Source organism: Vulpes vulpes, chromosome 1, assembly GCF_048418805.1.
Source record: "Vulpes vulpes isolate BD-2025 chromosome 1, VulVul3, whole genome shotgun sequence".
NCBI classification, from domain to species: domain Eukaryota; kingdom Metazoa; phylum Chordata; class Mammalia; order Carnivora; family Canidae; genus Vulpes; species Vulpes vulpes.
The window spans coordinates 9738798-9754748 of record NC_132780.1 but is presented as its reverse complement, the minus strand read 5'-3'; the positions used below and the strand labels follow the sequence as shown (position 1 = coordinate 9754748).

Genomic DNA, 15951 nt, shown 5'->3' with positions numbered 1-15951 from the left:
CTCTTTTTTAGTCTTCTGTATGTAACAGGTATTTTTCCCTCTGGCTACTTTCAAGATTTTTCTTTTTTTTTTTTTTTAAGATTTTTTATTTATTTATTCATGAGAGACACAGAGAGAGAAAGGTAGAGACATAGGCAGAGGGAGAAGCAGGCTCCATGCAGGGGGCCTGACGTGGGACTCAATCCTGGGTCTCCAGGATCACGACCTGGGCTGAAGGCGGCACTAAATGGCTGAGCCACCGGGGCTGCCCAAGATTTTTCTCTTTATCACTAGTTTTAAGCAATTTGATTGTGTTGTGCCTTGATGTAGTTTTCTTTCTATACCCTGTGCTTGAGGCTTACGATGAGTTTTCAGTTTGAGCGATTATGGAATATTTTATCCATATTTTTTGCATTTAACTTTTCTTTGTTTTCTCTTTTGAGACTTTTAATTTCACATGTTAATCATCTCACAGTTTAGCACCATGTTTATTTTTATAGTTTTGATAAATATGGCTTTGAGTGTTCTAATCTTCTGCGCTTTCTTTTTTTTAAGCTTTTATTTATTTATTTGAGAGAAACAGAGCATGAGTGGGGTGGAGGGGCAGAGGGAGAGGGAGAAACAGACTCCTACTGAGTAGCAGGGAGCCCAGCATGGGGCTTGATCCCAGGACCCTGAGATTATGACTTGAGCCAAAGGCAGATGCTTAACCAACTAAGCCCCCAGGTGCCCCTCTTATACACTCTCTAGTCTGGTATAAATCCCTTCTGTTGTGTTCTTTATTTCAGACATTGTAATTTTCAACTGATAAAGTTCAATTTGAACTCTTTCACATGTAACATGTCTCTCCTTAGCATACCTATGAAGTTGAATTTCAGTTTGATTTGAGGTTGGGTTGTTACACAATGTGTTGGATTTGGTGATTGGATCTGTAGAATTTATTTTATTTTTTTTCAAAGATTTTATTTATTTATTCGCGAGAGACACAAAGAGAGAGGCAGAGACATAGGCAGAAGGAAAAGCAGGCTCCCTGTGGGGAGCCGGGTAGGTGACTCCATCCCAGGACCCTGGGATCACAACCTGAGCCAAAGGCAGACGCCCAACCACTGAGCCACCCAGGCACCCTGGATCTGTAGAATTTAGATGGAGAATAAGTATTGGAGACTGGCCAAATTGGAGAGTATTTGGGATAGAAGATGGAGCCAGAAATTGGAAGAAAATTGTGAGTGTATTTTGACAAATAGGATTGGGATGGGGGGGTCCCTGGGTGGCGCAGCGGTTTGGCGCCTGCCTTTGGCCCAGGGCGTGATCCTGGAGACCCGGGATTGAATCCCACATCGGGCTCCTGGTGCATGGAGCCTGCTTCTCCCTCTGCCTGTGTCTCTGCCTCTCTCTCTCTCTGTGACTATCATAAATAAATAAAAATTTAAAAAAAAAAGAGTATAGAGGGATTTGTTGTACTATTCTTGCAACTTAATATTTTTAATGTTTCAAAATAAAAAATTAGGGGGAAGAACCATCCTTACACATATCTTTTTTTCCCTTACACATATCTCATTGCACACATGAAACTCTAGGTTATATACTATAAGTGTAATTTCTAGGTCATAAAATATGAGCATCTTTAGCTTTATTAGATATTGCTAAATTACTCTCCAAGGTAGTCGTCCCAGTTTATACTTCCACCACATTTCACCACATCTTCACACAACACTGTTAATGCTCATTTCTGCCAATCTGATGGGTGTAAGATAGCATCTCATTGCTGCTTTTTTCCCAAATATTTTATTATGAAAAAAATTAAACAGAAATTCTAAAAAATTATGCAGTGAATTCAGGTGGCAGCTATGAGCATTTGCCCTTTTTGCGTTATCATGTATTTACACCCAGGAAATTTCTTACAAGAGTTGTGTTTTGTAATACACAACACAATAGGGAATAGTGTTTTCATTTCCTCTTTATATAAACCCAGAAGTGGGATTTCTGGATTGCATGGTAATTCTATTTTTGGCTACAGAGGTGATGAGCTATGGCCTGAAGGTACTGAGAAAGACACCTGAGAACCACACAGCAGTGACCAGGTCTATTAGGTTCTTGAATCACCACCAACAGCTGCCCCCAGGTTTTATCAGGGCCTTTTGCATCAAGCCCAAGGGAGATGATGGGGAGGGAGGTCCTAGGTGCCTCCAACTGAGTCATTGTTCCTGGCCATGCTGAGCTTATTACTTTACTAGGGCTTCAGGAACTAAGTACTACACCTGAGTTGCATAATCATTAGAAATCCATCCGGCCCAGTTGTAGTAGCTGTCTTTCGGTACACCTTAGGCACTGTGTTGTTGGAGTCTGCCTGTTTTCTTCCCTCTTAGCTTATCCTTTTCCTAAATTCTATTACGTATTTCTCTCTCCATCACATCCCATTCAGCTGCCTCATCTAGATAATTGGGCTGTGTTGTCTCCTCCATGGAGTTGCATGGAGACATGTGGGAATCCCCACTTTAGGTGCTATGGGGGCCTCCACTCCTCCAGCATTTTCTGAGTCACTCTTTCAAATCCACTGCTCTTTGGCCCAGCTCTTCTCTTGCCTGACCAGCTGTTCAGAGCTGAGTAAACAAACCACATGCTGGATATGGTTATGATCCTTTGACAAAATGCTATAGGGACAGGAGGTATGAAATCCCATGGCCCTCAGGAGAAAACGTGGAGAAGTAAGAATGGATGTTTTCCTCCCCCAGGACACTCTCTAGAGTACCTAGAGTGCCTAGAAATAGAAGAGAAGGTTCTAGTAGTAAGTGGGATAGAAGTTAGACTCCGAAAAGAAGTTGGTGAATGTGGTGCCTTTTCTGCTCCAGTCTTCTGCTCCAGGTATTTCTGGGTGTGAGTTAATTGAGGGTTGTGAGTTCCTAAAAGGGAATCCCCCTTCTTTCTCCTGTTTGCCAGAGTGGGTTTGGGAATTCTAGGAGCTGGACTGGTTTGGGGCCAACTCAAGTTTTGCTTTCCTCCCTCTCTTTGCCCTTTTATCATGTTAATCACTAAATCAAAAGACAAGCTAAGGACTGGCACACAAGATAAGTTGATGGTAAGCAGAGCTGTACTGTCTTATGTTGCACTGTTGAGTACTATTGAGACTCTGATATAGCTGACCTAAGTTGAAAGTCCCACTAACAGCCATTTCAGGACAGGACTATGGCATAGGGTCTCCTTAAGTGGCCATGGACCATGTGTCTTGGCCTGGGTTTATTTGTGCGTCTCAGAATGAAGCTGTGATTCATGTGAGACTCAGGGGAAAGACTATATCCTGTAACTGATTAGTTGTATGTCCCAACCAGGCTTTGGCCCCAGATATAGAGCACTCAGAGGAAGGGACTATACTCTGTGATGTGTGGGTCCATTGAGTGACCACTCAGGGAAGAGTCATCTCTGGGGAGCTAAAAAAAGAGAGAGAGGGAAAAGAGGAAAAAAGCCGCTTTACGTGGCATACTGAGGTCCACACTCTAAGAGTGGACTGCTCACCAGAACCCTCACGTTCCTATGCTACTGCTGCTCATGCCTCTGTTACTGCGAGGATCCTGATCCTCTGGGTTATAGGGTAAAATGTCCAGTGCACCCCTTGGCACATGAGGAGATTAATTCAACCTGACTGAAGTGTTATAAAGTAATCACCGCCATGGTTCTTTACCCATTCATCTGTCACAGACATTTAGGTTGTTTCCATATCTCGACTACTATGAATTATGCTGCAATGAACCCAAGAATTCAAATATCTCTTGGATATCTTGGAAATAGTGTTTTCGTTTCCTCTTTATATAAACCCAGAAGTGGGATTTCTGGATTGCATGGTAATTCTATTTTTGACATTTTGAGGACCAGCCATTCTGTTTTCCATCGTGGAAATAAATTGATGGTTTACCAATTTACATTCATACCAATGGTGTCACAAGGGTTCCAGTTCACATCATCGTCAGTATTTGTTCTCTTGTATCTATGATAGCTATAAGGTTTGAAATAATATCTCCTTGTGGTTTTGATTTGCATTTCTCTTATAAATAGTGATATTGAACACCTTTTCATACATCTGTTGGCTATTTGTATGTCTTTTTTTTTTTTAAGTAGGCTCCATGCCCAGCATAGAACCCAATACAAGGCTTGAACTCACAACCTGAGATCAAGACCTAAGCTGAGATCAAGAGTCAGTTGCTTGGGATCCCTGGGTGGCGCAGCGGTTTGGTGCCTGCCTTTGGCCCAGGGCATGATTTTGGAGACCCGGGATCAAGTCCCACGTCGGGCTCCCGGTGCATGGAGCCTGCTTCTCCCTCTGCCTATGTCGTTGCCTCTCTCTCTCTCTCTCTCTCTCTCTCTTTCTGTGACTATCATAAATAAATAAAAATAAAAAAAAAAAGAGTCAGTTGCTTAACTGACTGAGCCACCCAGGCACCACTGTATGTCTTTTTTTGAATAACATCTATTCATGTCCTCTGTCCAATTTTTAATCTGGTGGGTATTTTTTGTTTTGGGGGGTTCTTTTTTTTATTTTGAGGCGTTTTTTGCTACTGAGGTATGAGAGAGGCTGAGTGACATTCCATGGTGTGTGTGTGTGTGTGTGTATTTTCCATTCACTGAGTTGTAAAGCAAAAATCAATAAGTTGAAGTACATCACTGAAAAGTTTCTGCACAACAAACAGATAATGAATAAAATGAAAAGGGAACCTCCAGAATGGGGAAAATATGTTGTAAACCATATACCTGATAAGGGGTAAATATCCAAAATATTTCCTCCCTTCAGGATCTAATCTAAAACCATGCATTACATTTATTTTTTTAAGATTTTATTTATTTATTCATGAGAGACACAGAGAGAGAGGCAGAGACACAGGCAGAGGGAGAAGCAGACCCCATGCAGGGAGCCCAAAGTGGAACTCGATTCTGGGTCTCCAGGATCAGGCCCTGGGCCGAAGGCGGCACTAAACTGCTGAGCCACCTGGGCTACCTCATGCATTACATTTAGTTGTAATGTCTTTGGTCTTCTTTAATCTGGAATAGATTCTCAGCTTTTGTTTTTCTTGACCTTGATATTTTGATTTTTTTTTTTTATTATTTATTTATGAGAGTCATACAGAGAGAGAGAGAGAGAGAGAGAGAGAGGCAGAGACACAGGCAGAGGGAGAAGCAGGCTCCATGCACCGGGAGCCTGACGTGGGATTCGATCCCGGGTCTCCAGGATCGCGCCCTGGGCCAAAGGCAGGCGCCAAAGCGCTGCGCCACCCAGGGATCCCTGACCTTGATATTTTGAATAGCATTGAATAATTATTTTGGAAATTGTCCAGACTTCAATTTGGAGTTGCTTGATGTTTTCTTGTACATTTTTTCTAGCACAATTTTCATTCCTTTGGAAGGACACTTAACATGGCATCACACCAAAGCCTAACCTTTGGCTTCCATAAACTCTATTGAAGTGAGCTTTGGAGGAAGTCCTTTCAATTTCCAGTATCTGTTGTCTCACAGTTTCATGAGGCTCTCTAGTCAAGCCTTTATAGATAGGATTATTTTTTTAATTTTTTTTATTTATGATTTTTTAAAATTTTTTTAAATTTATTTATGATAGTCACAGAGAGAGAGAGAGAGAGGCAGAGACACAGGCAGAGGGAGAAGCAGGCTCCATGCACCGGGAGCCCGACGTGGGACTTGATCCCAGGTCTCCAGGATCGCGCCCTGGGCCAAAGGCAGGCGCTAAACCGCTGCGCCACCCAGGGATCCCTAGATAGGATTATTAAATGCCACATATCAGGGCACCTGGGTGGTGCAGACTGTTAAGCATCTGACTCTTGTTTCAGGGCTCTCCTCTCAGGGTGGTGAGACTGAGTCGGGTGCCATGCTCAGCACAGAGTCTGCTTAAGATTCTCTCTCCCTCTGTCCCTCCCCCTGTGCATTCTCTCTCTAATAAACAAATAAATCATTTTTAAAAAGTCACATGACTGAGTGGCTCAATGGTTTAGCATCTGCCTTTGGCTCAGGACATGATTCCAGAGTCCTGGGATTGATTCCCACATCAGGCTCCCCAGAGGGAGTCTGCTGCTCCCTCTGCCTGTGTCTCTGCCTCTCTTTCTGTGTCTCTCGTGAATTAAAAAAAAAAAGTCACATGACTCAAGTGACCTCAACTAACAGAACGTTTTAGATCATCTGCAGCTAAGATTTTTGCCCCATAATCTCCCCACAGATTTGGCTCACTTAAAAAAAAGTCCTAGTTACTCTTTAAAAAAATATACATTTTCACATGCAGTAAAACCTGCTTTTTACTATGGGGTTTCACAAATGCATAGATTCTTATCATTACCACCACAGACAGGATGCTGAATAATTTCAACAGCCCAAAGCGTTATCTTGTGTTATATTTTTATTCAAATCTTTACCCCACCTCTACCTTCTGACAGCCATAGATGTATTCTCTGCATCAATATTTTTTATTTTGATTCTTTTCCAGAATTTCACATAAATGGAATAATACATTATATAACCTTTTCAGACTGGGTTCTTTGACCTAGCACAATGCCTTTGTAATTCATCCAAGTTGTGTATCAACATTTGTTAGTTTTATTGCTGAGTAGTTTTGTTGCCTGAATGTGGCACAGTCAGCTCCTCTGTTCAACACTGAAGAACATCTGGGTTGTTTCAAGTTTGTGGAAAAGTTGCTATAAGTATTCGAGTACAAGTTTTGTGTGCACATAAACTTTTACTTTTTTTTTTTTTTTTTTTAATTTTTATTTATTTATGATAGTCACAGAGAGAGAGAGAGAGAGAGAGAGAGAGAGGCAGAGACATAGGCAGAGGGAGAAGCAGGCTCCATGCACCGGGAGCCCGACGTGGGATTCGATCCCAGGTCTCCAGGATCGCGCCCTGGGCCAAAGGCAGGCGCTAAACCGCTGCGCCACCCAGGGATCCCAAACTTTTACTTTTTAAGAATAAATACCTGGAAATGGGATTCCAAGTCATCTGAATTAAATGTACATTTAGCTTTTAAAGAAACCACCAAATTGTTATCTAGAGTTAACTGTACTATTTTGCATTTCCATCAGCAATAATAAGAATTCCAGCAGCTCCACATCTTTGCCAATATGAGGTGTTATTAGTATTTTTTATTTTAGTCATTCTAATAGGTGTGTGGGTATCTCATTAGGTTTAAATTTGCATTTCCCTAATGACTATGATGTTGAGCATTGATTTGTGAGCTTGTCATTCATATATCTTTTTAGTGAAGCACATGTCCAAAAATTTGGCCCATTTTTAAACTGGGTTGTTTTCTTATGCTGTCATTTGAAAGTTCTTTACATACCCTGTATAGCAGACCTTTGTTTTTGATATGAGTGGTGGTTACCTGAATCTACAGGTGTGATAAAATTGCATGGAAACACACACAAGTGCATATAAAACTTGTAAACTGAATAAGTTCTGTAGACCTACCAACATCAATTTCCTGGCTTTTGATATTGTACTATAGTCATGCAAAATGTTGCCATTGGGGGAAGCTGGAGAAACAATACAGAGAACTTCCCTGTACTTTTTTTTTTTTTTTACAACTTCTTATGAGTCTGTAACTATATCAAAATAAAAGAAGGGAATCTGTAGTGTAGCCAAGTTGACAATAGATATTGAATCCATACTCTTCATAACAACCTAAAAGTTTTTTCCATTAACTTCTCCATTAATATCTATTGTCTCCTTCCTTACACTATCTTTGAGTTTTCTGTATTGTTCTTTTCCTAACTTTTAAAGATGGACACTTAGTACATTAATTTTTAAACTTCCTTCCTCTCCAATAAGAAAATATAAGGCTACAAACTTATCTCTAAACAGAGCTTTTATTGATTCCCAAGGGAACAAATTGGAAAGTGTGATTCTCCACTTCATCCTTCTTTAAAATTGTTTTAGCTCTCTTCCTTTGCCTTTCCATATAATTTTTTTAAAGATTTTATTTATTTATTCATGACAGACAGACACAGAGAGAGAGAGGCAGAGACACAGGCAAAGGGAGAAGCAGGCTCCATGCAGGGAGCCCAATGTGGGACTCCATCCGGGGTCTCCAGGATCACACCCCGGGTGGGGGGAAGGCAGCGCTAAACCGCTGGGCCACCAGGGCTGCCCTTTCCATATAAATTTTCAAATAAATGTCTAAATCCATACCAAAAAAATCTTGCTGTCGTTTCTATGGTAATTATGTTACACCTATACATCAGTTTTCTTCTTTCTTCTTTACTGTACTGATCCGCCAATCAATGAACATGGTATCTCTTTTTATTTAAAAAATATTTTCTTTCCCTCATCGGTATTTTGTGGTTTTCGCCGTACAGGCTTGGCACATGTGTTGTCAGATTTATACTTAAGTATTTCAGTGACTCTACATGTTATTGTGTAATTTTTATGTCCTAAAATATACAGAAAAACAACAGAAAAAGACTTTTATGTGCTTAGTGACCTTACTAAACTCATTTATTAAAAGAATTTTTCATTCTTGCTGTAGATTCCTTGGGAATCAGTTAGATTTTGTCACTTGTAAAATGGGCATGAACACTGGCAGATGGGTTTGTGAGCATTAAGTGATGTAAGTGTGTGACGCTTTTAGCACAGAACTAACACAGAGTTTGATTCAATAAATAATACGCATTATTATTATTAACAGTATAGTATAAAGTTTCCCTTCCTCTTACCCCACCTCTTAAGGATCCATCTCTAACAAGATCAATAGATGGAGTCAATTCCTTTCCTCTTCCTCTCCTATTAACCTTGCCCTATCATTCCCTAAAAGCCACCTCCCTCCTACTAGCCCCACCCCCGCAGAAACCCAGTAGCTACACCCCTGTTCCCCACTCCCCTTTGCTTCTCCCCATACCCCGGCCCTTGCACAGCCCTTGTTCAGCGGGGCTGGAAGCTCATGGTGTAATTTCGTGGGATGGTCGCAAAACCCACATGTTTGGGGGACACATCGATGTCTTGGGGCAGCTGCGGGGACTTGAAGCGGAAGTTCTGCAAGATGGTGGTGAGGAAGAGAAAGAGCTCCATCCTAGCCAGGCCTTCTCCAAAACAGTATCGCTTTCCTGAAGACACAGAATGGGAGAGCTGGAGGTAAGGCCTGCTCTCACTGCCCTCTTGCCCCACTGTCCATCCCCAGCTGCATTACCCAGGGAGGAGGTGCTGCAATATCGTGGCCTGAGAGACTTTCAGAGACATCTCTAATCCTCTCTGAGCATCAGTTTCCCTTGCACAGGAGATGGGGGTGAGCTAGCAGTCTGTAGCAATGGGAAACTTATGTGCCCCTTCCCTTCAAGTATACACTCAGATATGGCTGCTGGGCTCTCATCTCCTCCCAACCTAAAGAAGAATGTAAATGACTCTGGACAAATCTCTGATTCACTGAGGGCTTTGATTTTTCTGCTTCTCTGAAACGGGTATGATCACCTCTATCCTTTTACTTGAGCTCAAGTAGTTATGGTGGTTGCAGCTTATGGGCTGCAAGGTAGAGCATGAGAGGGACTTCCAAGCTGGAGAAAGACACCAGGCTACACCTTAGAGAGGGAGCTGGGATGAAGGAGGCCCTGTTGGTGGGAGCAGTGGCTTGGCAGCAGACAGTGGTCTCTTACCAATGGAGAAGGGCACAAAAGCATCGCTCTTCTTAAACTGCCCCTTCTCATCCAGGAAGTGCTGAGGGTGGAAGTCTTGGGGGTTGGAGAAGAACTTGGTATCTCTCAGCACAGAGCCCAGCATAGGGAACACTTCGGTACCCTGGTGAAGGAGGAGAGAGGGATCTGATAAGGTAGAGTGGGGGTATCGTGTGCTCAAAGTGCATGGAGGTTGGAGGGACAATTGGAGTGCCCTAGGTGATGAGAAATGGGAGGTGTGGGAATGTGGGTGCTTAGAAGGAAGCTTGGCAGACATGGGGTTCATGTCTCCTGACAAGAGAAGTTTGAAAAGCACAGATTCTGTGTCTCTTAGGACAGAAGGTATGGGGGATGTGGAGCTCATGTCTTCCAAGGCAGGAAGTTGAAAGGATATGGGTTCATGCTCCCAGAGACAGGAAGTTTGAGAGATATCAAGTTTGTGCCTCTCTAGGTGAGATGTCTGGGGGACATGAGATTCATGCCCTTGAGAGAAGAGGTCTAGAAATGAGGTTCGTGTCTTTTAAAAGAGAAAGTTTGGGGACATGGGGCTTATATGCCCTGTGGCAGGAGCTCTGGGGAAGATAAAGGATTCAAGAATCTCTGAGTGGGTGGGTTGAAGGGAAATAAATGGTGGTTGGGGGAGTGTTTGATTGAGACAGTGGGACAGGGGCTGGGAAGCTTCTAAGGGGAATGGGAGATGCTAGGTCGCAAGGAGCAGGCTGGAGGTCCCTGTAGGCCAGACAGGAAAGTACCTTGGGGAGGAGAAATTCCCGAAACTTAGTGTCCTTGGTGACTCTGCGGGCCAGGCCCATGGGGATCATGTCTCCAAATCTTTGGATCTCATGGATCACTGCCTCTGTGTAGGGCATCTTGGCCCGGTCCTCAAACTTGGGCTGACGGTTCTTGCCAATCACCCGATCAATCTCCTCATGGACTTTGGCTGTGGGAGGAGGGGGAAAGTGTTTAGGTATCTGGGGGTCTCAGGGTGGGGATGAGAGTCCAAATATGTGTATCTATCTGTAACATGGATGTAGACCATTCAAAACAGATCTTGGCCATAAACATTGTTGGTGAAGCATCCTATTCACCTGGTCTCAAGCTGTATGTGGTCTCACATACAGTTGACTCGGCACCGAACTTCCAGTCAGTTCAGGTATTTTCAACATTTTCACAGCGAGTGAAACTCAGCTGATGCTTATCAGCAAAATATCACCTATAGCTGGATAACAGAGCATCCTTAGGGTCCTGGGCCCTGGGAAAGGTGGGGACATTACAGTGGACTCAGAGGAAGTGTTAGGATCTGTGGCCACTGTTTCACTGCCTGCCCCCCTTCCCCGGCTTACCCTCCACATCTGGGTGCTTCATGAGCAGCAGGAAGCCATACCGCAGGGTTGTACTGACTGTCTCAGTGCCCGCAAAGAAGAGGTTCAGTGTGGTCAACACCAGGTTCTTCAAGTGAAACTCCGTGTTAGGGTTGTTCTGCTCCTGCAGGGAGAGAGGGCTTCAGGCCAGACCCACTCCCCTCAGGGCCCTCAGAGCCCTTCCGGGATCTTTCCATGTGGACCCACCTCTCTTAGATCCAGACCAGAGGTGGGGAGAGGACCTCAGTCCAGCCAAGGCTTTGTTCAGGCTGCTGGCTCTGCCCAAAACCCCCTTCCACACTCTTTACCTGGCTGCCTATCTGTCCTTTACTCATCAGCCCCGGCGTCACAATTTTATGGTAGGGAATATTAGAAGGAGAGGGATGCAGACAGCAAGCACACGGTACACAAGTGTTGCTTAATGGTTCACCTGCAGGTCCTACCCATGGGCACGTGCTCATAGATGGAGCAGCCAGGGTTATTACACTTGGGATGGTGAGGATGTTATCAGGGGGATGATAAGAATGGGCCTCTGCTCTCCCCATCCCAGCCTGGTTTCCCTCTGCCTGGCTTTGCAGGCTGTCCGCAAAAGAGGAATGCTGCTGGGTTGTACCTCCTGCATGCGGATGAGGAAGGAGTCAATGAAGTCTCGAGGGGAGTTGGGGTCTAGTGTGCGTTGGTTCTGCTCCACCTTCTTGGATATAAAGTCTTCCAGACCCTGCAGCTCCTTAAATGCCTGTTGCTGTGGCCCTGGCAGGTGTTTCATCACTGAGTAAAACATCTCATAGAGCTGAGGATGGGGAGAGAAGAAGGGATGGGAAGCTGTCAGTGGGTAGGTCCTGATGGGAGCAGGACCTTTCTTGGGGCAAGGAAGGCACTGGATTAAAGGCACCTGTCCAGGTGACTTTTATTTATACGGGGCTTGATGGGAGGAGATATCTAAGTTTTCACGTGAGTTAAGTGTGAGGCTCCTGTCTCAGAATATAAGTGAGAAGGATTGGGACACACATCCAGGTTCCAGGTATTCAGGTGAGGTTGGATTGGAGAACACATCTAGGTATTCACATATATTCAGGTGAGGTTGAATTAGGAGACGACTATCCAGGTGTCTACCTATTTTTTTTTCCTGACTGATATGGGCAGGGGAGGTCACCTATTTAGGTCTTTAGGTATCAAGTAGGTTCAGTTGGAGACAACTATCTAGATATTTAGGGGATATGGAATGGTGGCTTCTGTACAGGTGTTGAGGTATTAAAGTGGGGGCAGGTATGCAAGTGATGAGGTGGGGTAGTTCATGTATTTCAGATATTCACAGGGGCTGATGGGGGAGCACTTATGTGAGTCAGCTGGGTTAGGGGACACGATTTGGGTGTTTGAGGAACCATCTATCCAGTGTTTAGATGTGTTGGGATCTTCTTAGCTGGGGCACCTGTCCAGATGTTCAGGTGTTTCAAGGGGCTCTGTAGGGACACTTATCTAGGTAGCCAAGCGGGCTGGTGTGGGACCTGTGTAAATACCAAATGATTTTGGTGGGCTGTGTTTTAGAACACCAGGTGTTCATGTATTTGGGAGGTGGGCTGAGGTGGTCACTTGTTCAGGTGTTAAGATATTAAGATAGAAAAATGGACTATCTTATAAGGGAGCCAATAGGTAAGTTGGGATAGGAACACATGCCCAGGCAGTATGGCTGGGCTGATAACGTGTACCTTGCCTGCAGACTGTTCTTTGTTTGGTTTCAGTTTTGGGGTTTTTTTTGGTGGGGGGGAGCATCTGTTGAGATGTCCAAGTGTCCTTGAAAACTGGGTATTCTGGTATAACTATTCCACTGTCAAAGAGTGGCTTTGACGGAACCCTGTCTGGAGGAGGATGCAGTTTGGAGCAGCTGTTTTCCACATGGGGGAGCATTTGGCAGTGGTAGTGTTGTAGAGCCAGATTGAGATGGGTTACCTGCCCCATAGATGTAGCTGTGAACTGGAAGCTCCCCAGCATCATACGCAGCAGTGACAGGAACTCTTTGTCCTCATAGTCAAAGCGATCCCCAAAAACAATGGAGCTGATGACATTGGACACTGTTCGGCTCAGGAAGAAGGTGGGATCGATGAAGGCACCTGGGGAATGGGTAGGGGGTGGGGAGAGACAGCAGTTTGGGAAAGCATCAACTGGGTGCTCTGATGCCAGCCTGAGAATTGGGGGAGGGCCCTGGAGTGAGGAGCCAAACTTCTAGCACAGGATCCCAGAGCCTGGATCCCTTCTCCCAATCCAGTCCCCTTCCTGGAGGAGAAAGCACATGCCTGTGTGAGTGTGGCCCTCCTTCTCTCTCCCTCCTGCTCACTCACCTCGTGTGCCCCGGAGGGCCTCAATGAGGAAGCCTGCCTCCTCCTGGATGCGCTCTTCAATGCCGCGCTTTCCCACTCCAAAGTCCCGCAGTGTGGTGATGGAGAAGCGCCTGAGCTGCTTGGCCCGCTCCCCGTCGCTGAACGCCACGCCTGAGGAGGGAGCATGGGGGTGCCAGGAGGTGGGGGGGAGATGGGGGACAGAGGTGGACAGAAGTGGGCAGAGAGCAGGAGGTGGGGAAGGATGGGTTGTAGGGGAGACGAAGAGAGATACAACTCAAGGTCAGAGCAATACTGAAACAGAGACTGGGTTGGAAAAAAAGAATCGGAAGGAGAGAGACAAGTCAGATGCTCAGAGAAAACGAGATACGGAGACACATAAACACAAAGCGATGGGGTGGGAGGAGGCATCTGATATTCCTGGGGATCTGGGAAGTGGCAGTAAAAACCATTAAGGATTCTAACCCTGAGCCAGAGAAAGGGGAAAATACAGAGCAAGAACAGAGAGGGTCTGGAGAGAGGAGAAGCGGTTTCCAGAGATAGAAGCATGGGATGTGAAGCAGAAACAAGGTGAGATTCTCACACCAAGAACCAAGAGGCAGACAGAGGGAGGCAGAAGCAAGGGGAAATATCGAAGCTGGGGAAGAGAAAGAAGGACACAGAGGTGGAGGACCGAGTTCCAAAGCAGAAATCCCAAGAGCTCCTCCAGACCCGGGGGAAGAAGAGGCATCCGTGAGAGAGACCAGGGAGGTGGGCCGAGAAGCTGGGGGAGTAGAGACATAGACCCCTGAGTCAAGCTAGAGAAGACCAGAGAAAGGCCACAATAACCAAGGACAGGACAGAGGGAGCAGGGGTAGAACCCGGCCATAGCCTTGGGCAAATGAGTCAGGAGAAAAACAGTGGAGAAACTGAGGCATCAAGCATGCCTGACCATGTGCCCCCACCGGGAGCCTCCTCACCATAGCCTTTGAAGAGCCAGTCAAACGTGGCCTGCTCGCCTCGCCCGCTGAATTCCTCAGCCTGGTCCACCAGAGCCTCCTTCACCGCCTCGTGTCCACACAGCACCACGACAGGCCGGGGCCCCAGGTGGATGGTGAACACCGGGCCATAGCGCTCGCTGATCTGATGGAGGTGGGGGTGCTTAGAGGCTGCGGCCCCCCACTGGGACCTGGCCCTGAGAGCAGTCCTCACCTACTGCATGCGTTCCCCCAGGTTCTGATACTCAAGGGACTGGACATCCCGAGATCTGCTCTTTCTTATGCCCAGTCTGCGCATTTCCACTTTCTTAAGACTCTGTCCAACCTTTCCCGTCCCCTGCCACAAAGTCCCAGCTCCTTTAGGCAGATCCCCAACCCTACCCCATTCCACCCATTCCCTGCCTCCTGACACCTTCATGAGAGAGTTGTACATCTGCTCTGTGTTCAGCTGCAGGTAATTTCCGATGAAGGGCAGTGGGGTGGGTCCTGGAGGGAGCTTCCCCCCCAGTTTCCTCTGCTTCCAGACAGACATCAAGACAATTATTGTCAGGCAGGCCAGCAAAGCCACCAGAAGAAGCCCTGAGGCCAGCATGGTGGCACTGAGAGAGACAGTCAGATGGTGCTGGCTGGGGTGGTTTGCCTTTATACCACCTAGGAAAGGCGGAGTTTGGTGCCGATTATATAATTGTGCCATTTCAGCTTTCCAGCTACACCCACACACAGACACCCTGGGCTCACTGCTGAGGTTGGCACACAGTCAACAAGGCAGGAGGAGGGGACTCCAGGGAGATTAACAGGGATTAGGCCCCAAAACAGAGTGTGTTGTCCCTCAGGAGGGCCCACGCCAGGGCCATAGAATTGAGTGAAGCAGTAGACAAATTCCAGAACTGAAGAGTTTAGAATACTTGGATGTGGAGCACCCTGAGGTTTGAATATTCAGTCTCAGAGAAGGGACCCTAACATTGTATAATTTGAGGTCTCCAGAGAAAAGAATCCAGAGAGCTGGGTTTAAGAGTGTTGGAAGGGAGAACACCTGGGTGGCTCAGTCAGTTAGGCATTCAACTCTTGATTTCAGCTCAGGTAATGATCTCAGGATCATTAGATAAGCCCAGCATCAGGCTCTGAGCTGGACTGGACTGGTTGGGGAGGCTGCTTAAGATTATCTCTCTCCATTCTCCCTCTGGCCCTCCTCCTCCCCTACCCCAGCTAAGCACTCCCTCACTCTCTCTCTAAAAAAAAGAAAAAAGAAAAGAAAAGAAAAGAGAGAAAGAAAGAAAGAAAGAAAGAAAGAAAGAAAGAAAGAAAGAGAGAGAGAGAAAGAAAGAAAGAAGAAAGAAAAAAGAAGGAAAGTTAGATTAAAAGAGTGTTGAGGGAATCCCTGAGTGGCTTAGCGGTTTGGCACCTGCCTTCAGGCCAGGGTGTGATCCTAGAGTCCCACATCAGGCTTCCTGCAGGGAGCCTGCTTCTCCTCTGTGTCTCTGTCTCTCTCTCTCTGTGTCTCTTATGAATAAATAAAATAAAATCTTTAAAAAAAAAAAAAAGTGTTGAAATGGGATAGCCTGTGTGTCTGTAGATATAGATTTGGGGGTTTTGGTAAGGAGGGATACATGTTTAAAGGTCTTAGGAGGGGATCAGGTGCCTGGGTGGCTAGTCAGTT

General features: G+C 45.6%; 1 protein-coding gene across 1 annotated transcript; it reads right to left on the bottom strand.

Annotated features, from left to right (window-relative positions):
- Window positions 1-8259: 8259 nt before the first annotated feature.
- LOC112928355 (cytochrome P450 2A13) lies at window positions 8260-14944 on the bottom strand. The gene is made up of 9 exons (XM_026009983.2): window positions 14707-14944; window positions 14277-14439; window positions 13321-13470; window positions 12932-13092; window positions 11598-11774; window positions 10967-11108; window positions 10376-10563; window positions 9606-9747; window positions 8260-9062 (listed from the first exon to the last, which is right to left on the bottom strand). Exons 1-9 carry the CDS (start codon window positions 14884-14886, stop codon window positions 8881-8883), a joined length of 1485 nt encoding a protein of 494 aa, XP_025865768.2. The 5' UTR covers window positions 14887-14944; the 3' UTR covers window positions 8260-8880.
- Window positions 14945-15951: the final 1007 nt, after the last annotated feature.

What these genes read in the sequence shown, in the direction of transcription:
- LOC112928355 (XM_026009983.2), bottom strand. Translation starts at nt 14,886, where the DNA reads ATGCTGGCCTCAGGGCTTCTTCTGGTGGCTTTGCTGGCCTGCCTGACA. An exon ending in TGTACAACTCTCTCATGAAG is followed by an intron (nt 14,440 to 14,706) that starts GTGTCAGGAGGC and finishes CACCTCCATCAG; the next exon opens with ATCAGCGAGCGCTATGGCCC. An exon ending in CTGGCTCTTCAAAGGCTATG is followed by an intron (nt 13,471 to 14,276) that starts GTGAGGAGGCTC and finishes CTCCCTCCTCAG; the next exon opens with GCGTGGCGTTCAGCGACGGG.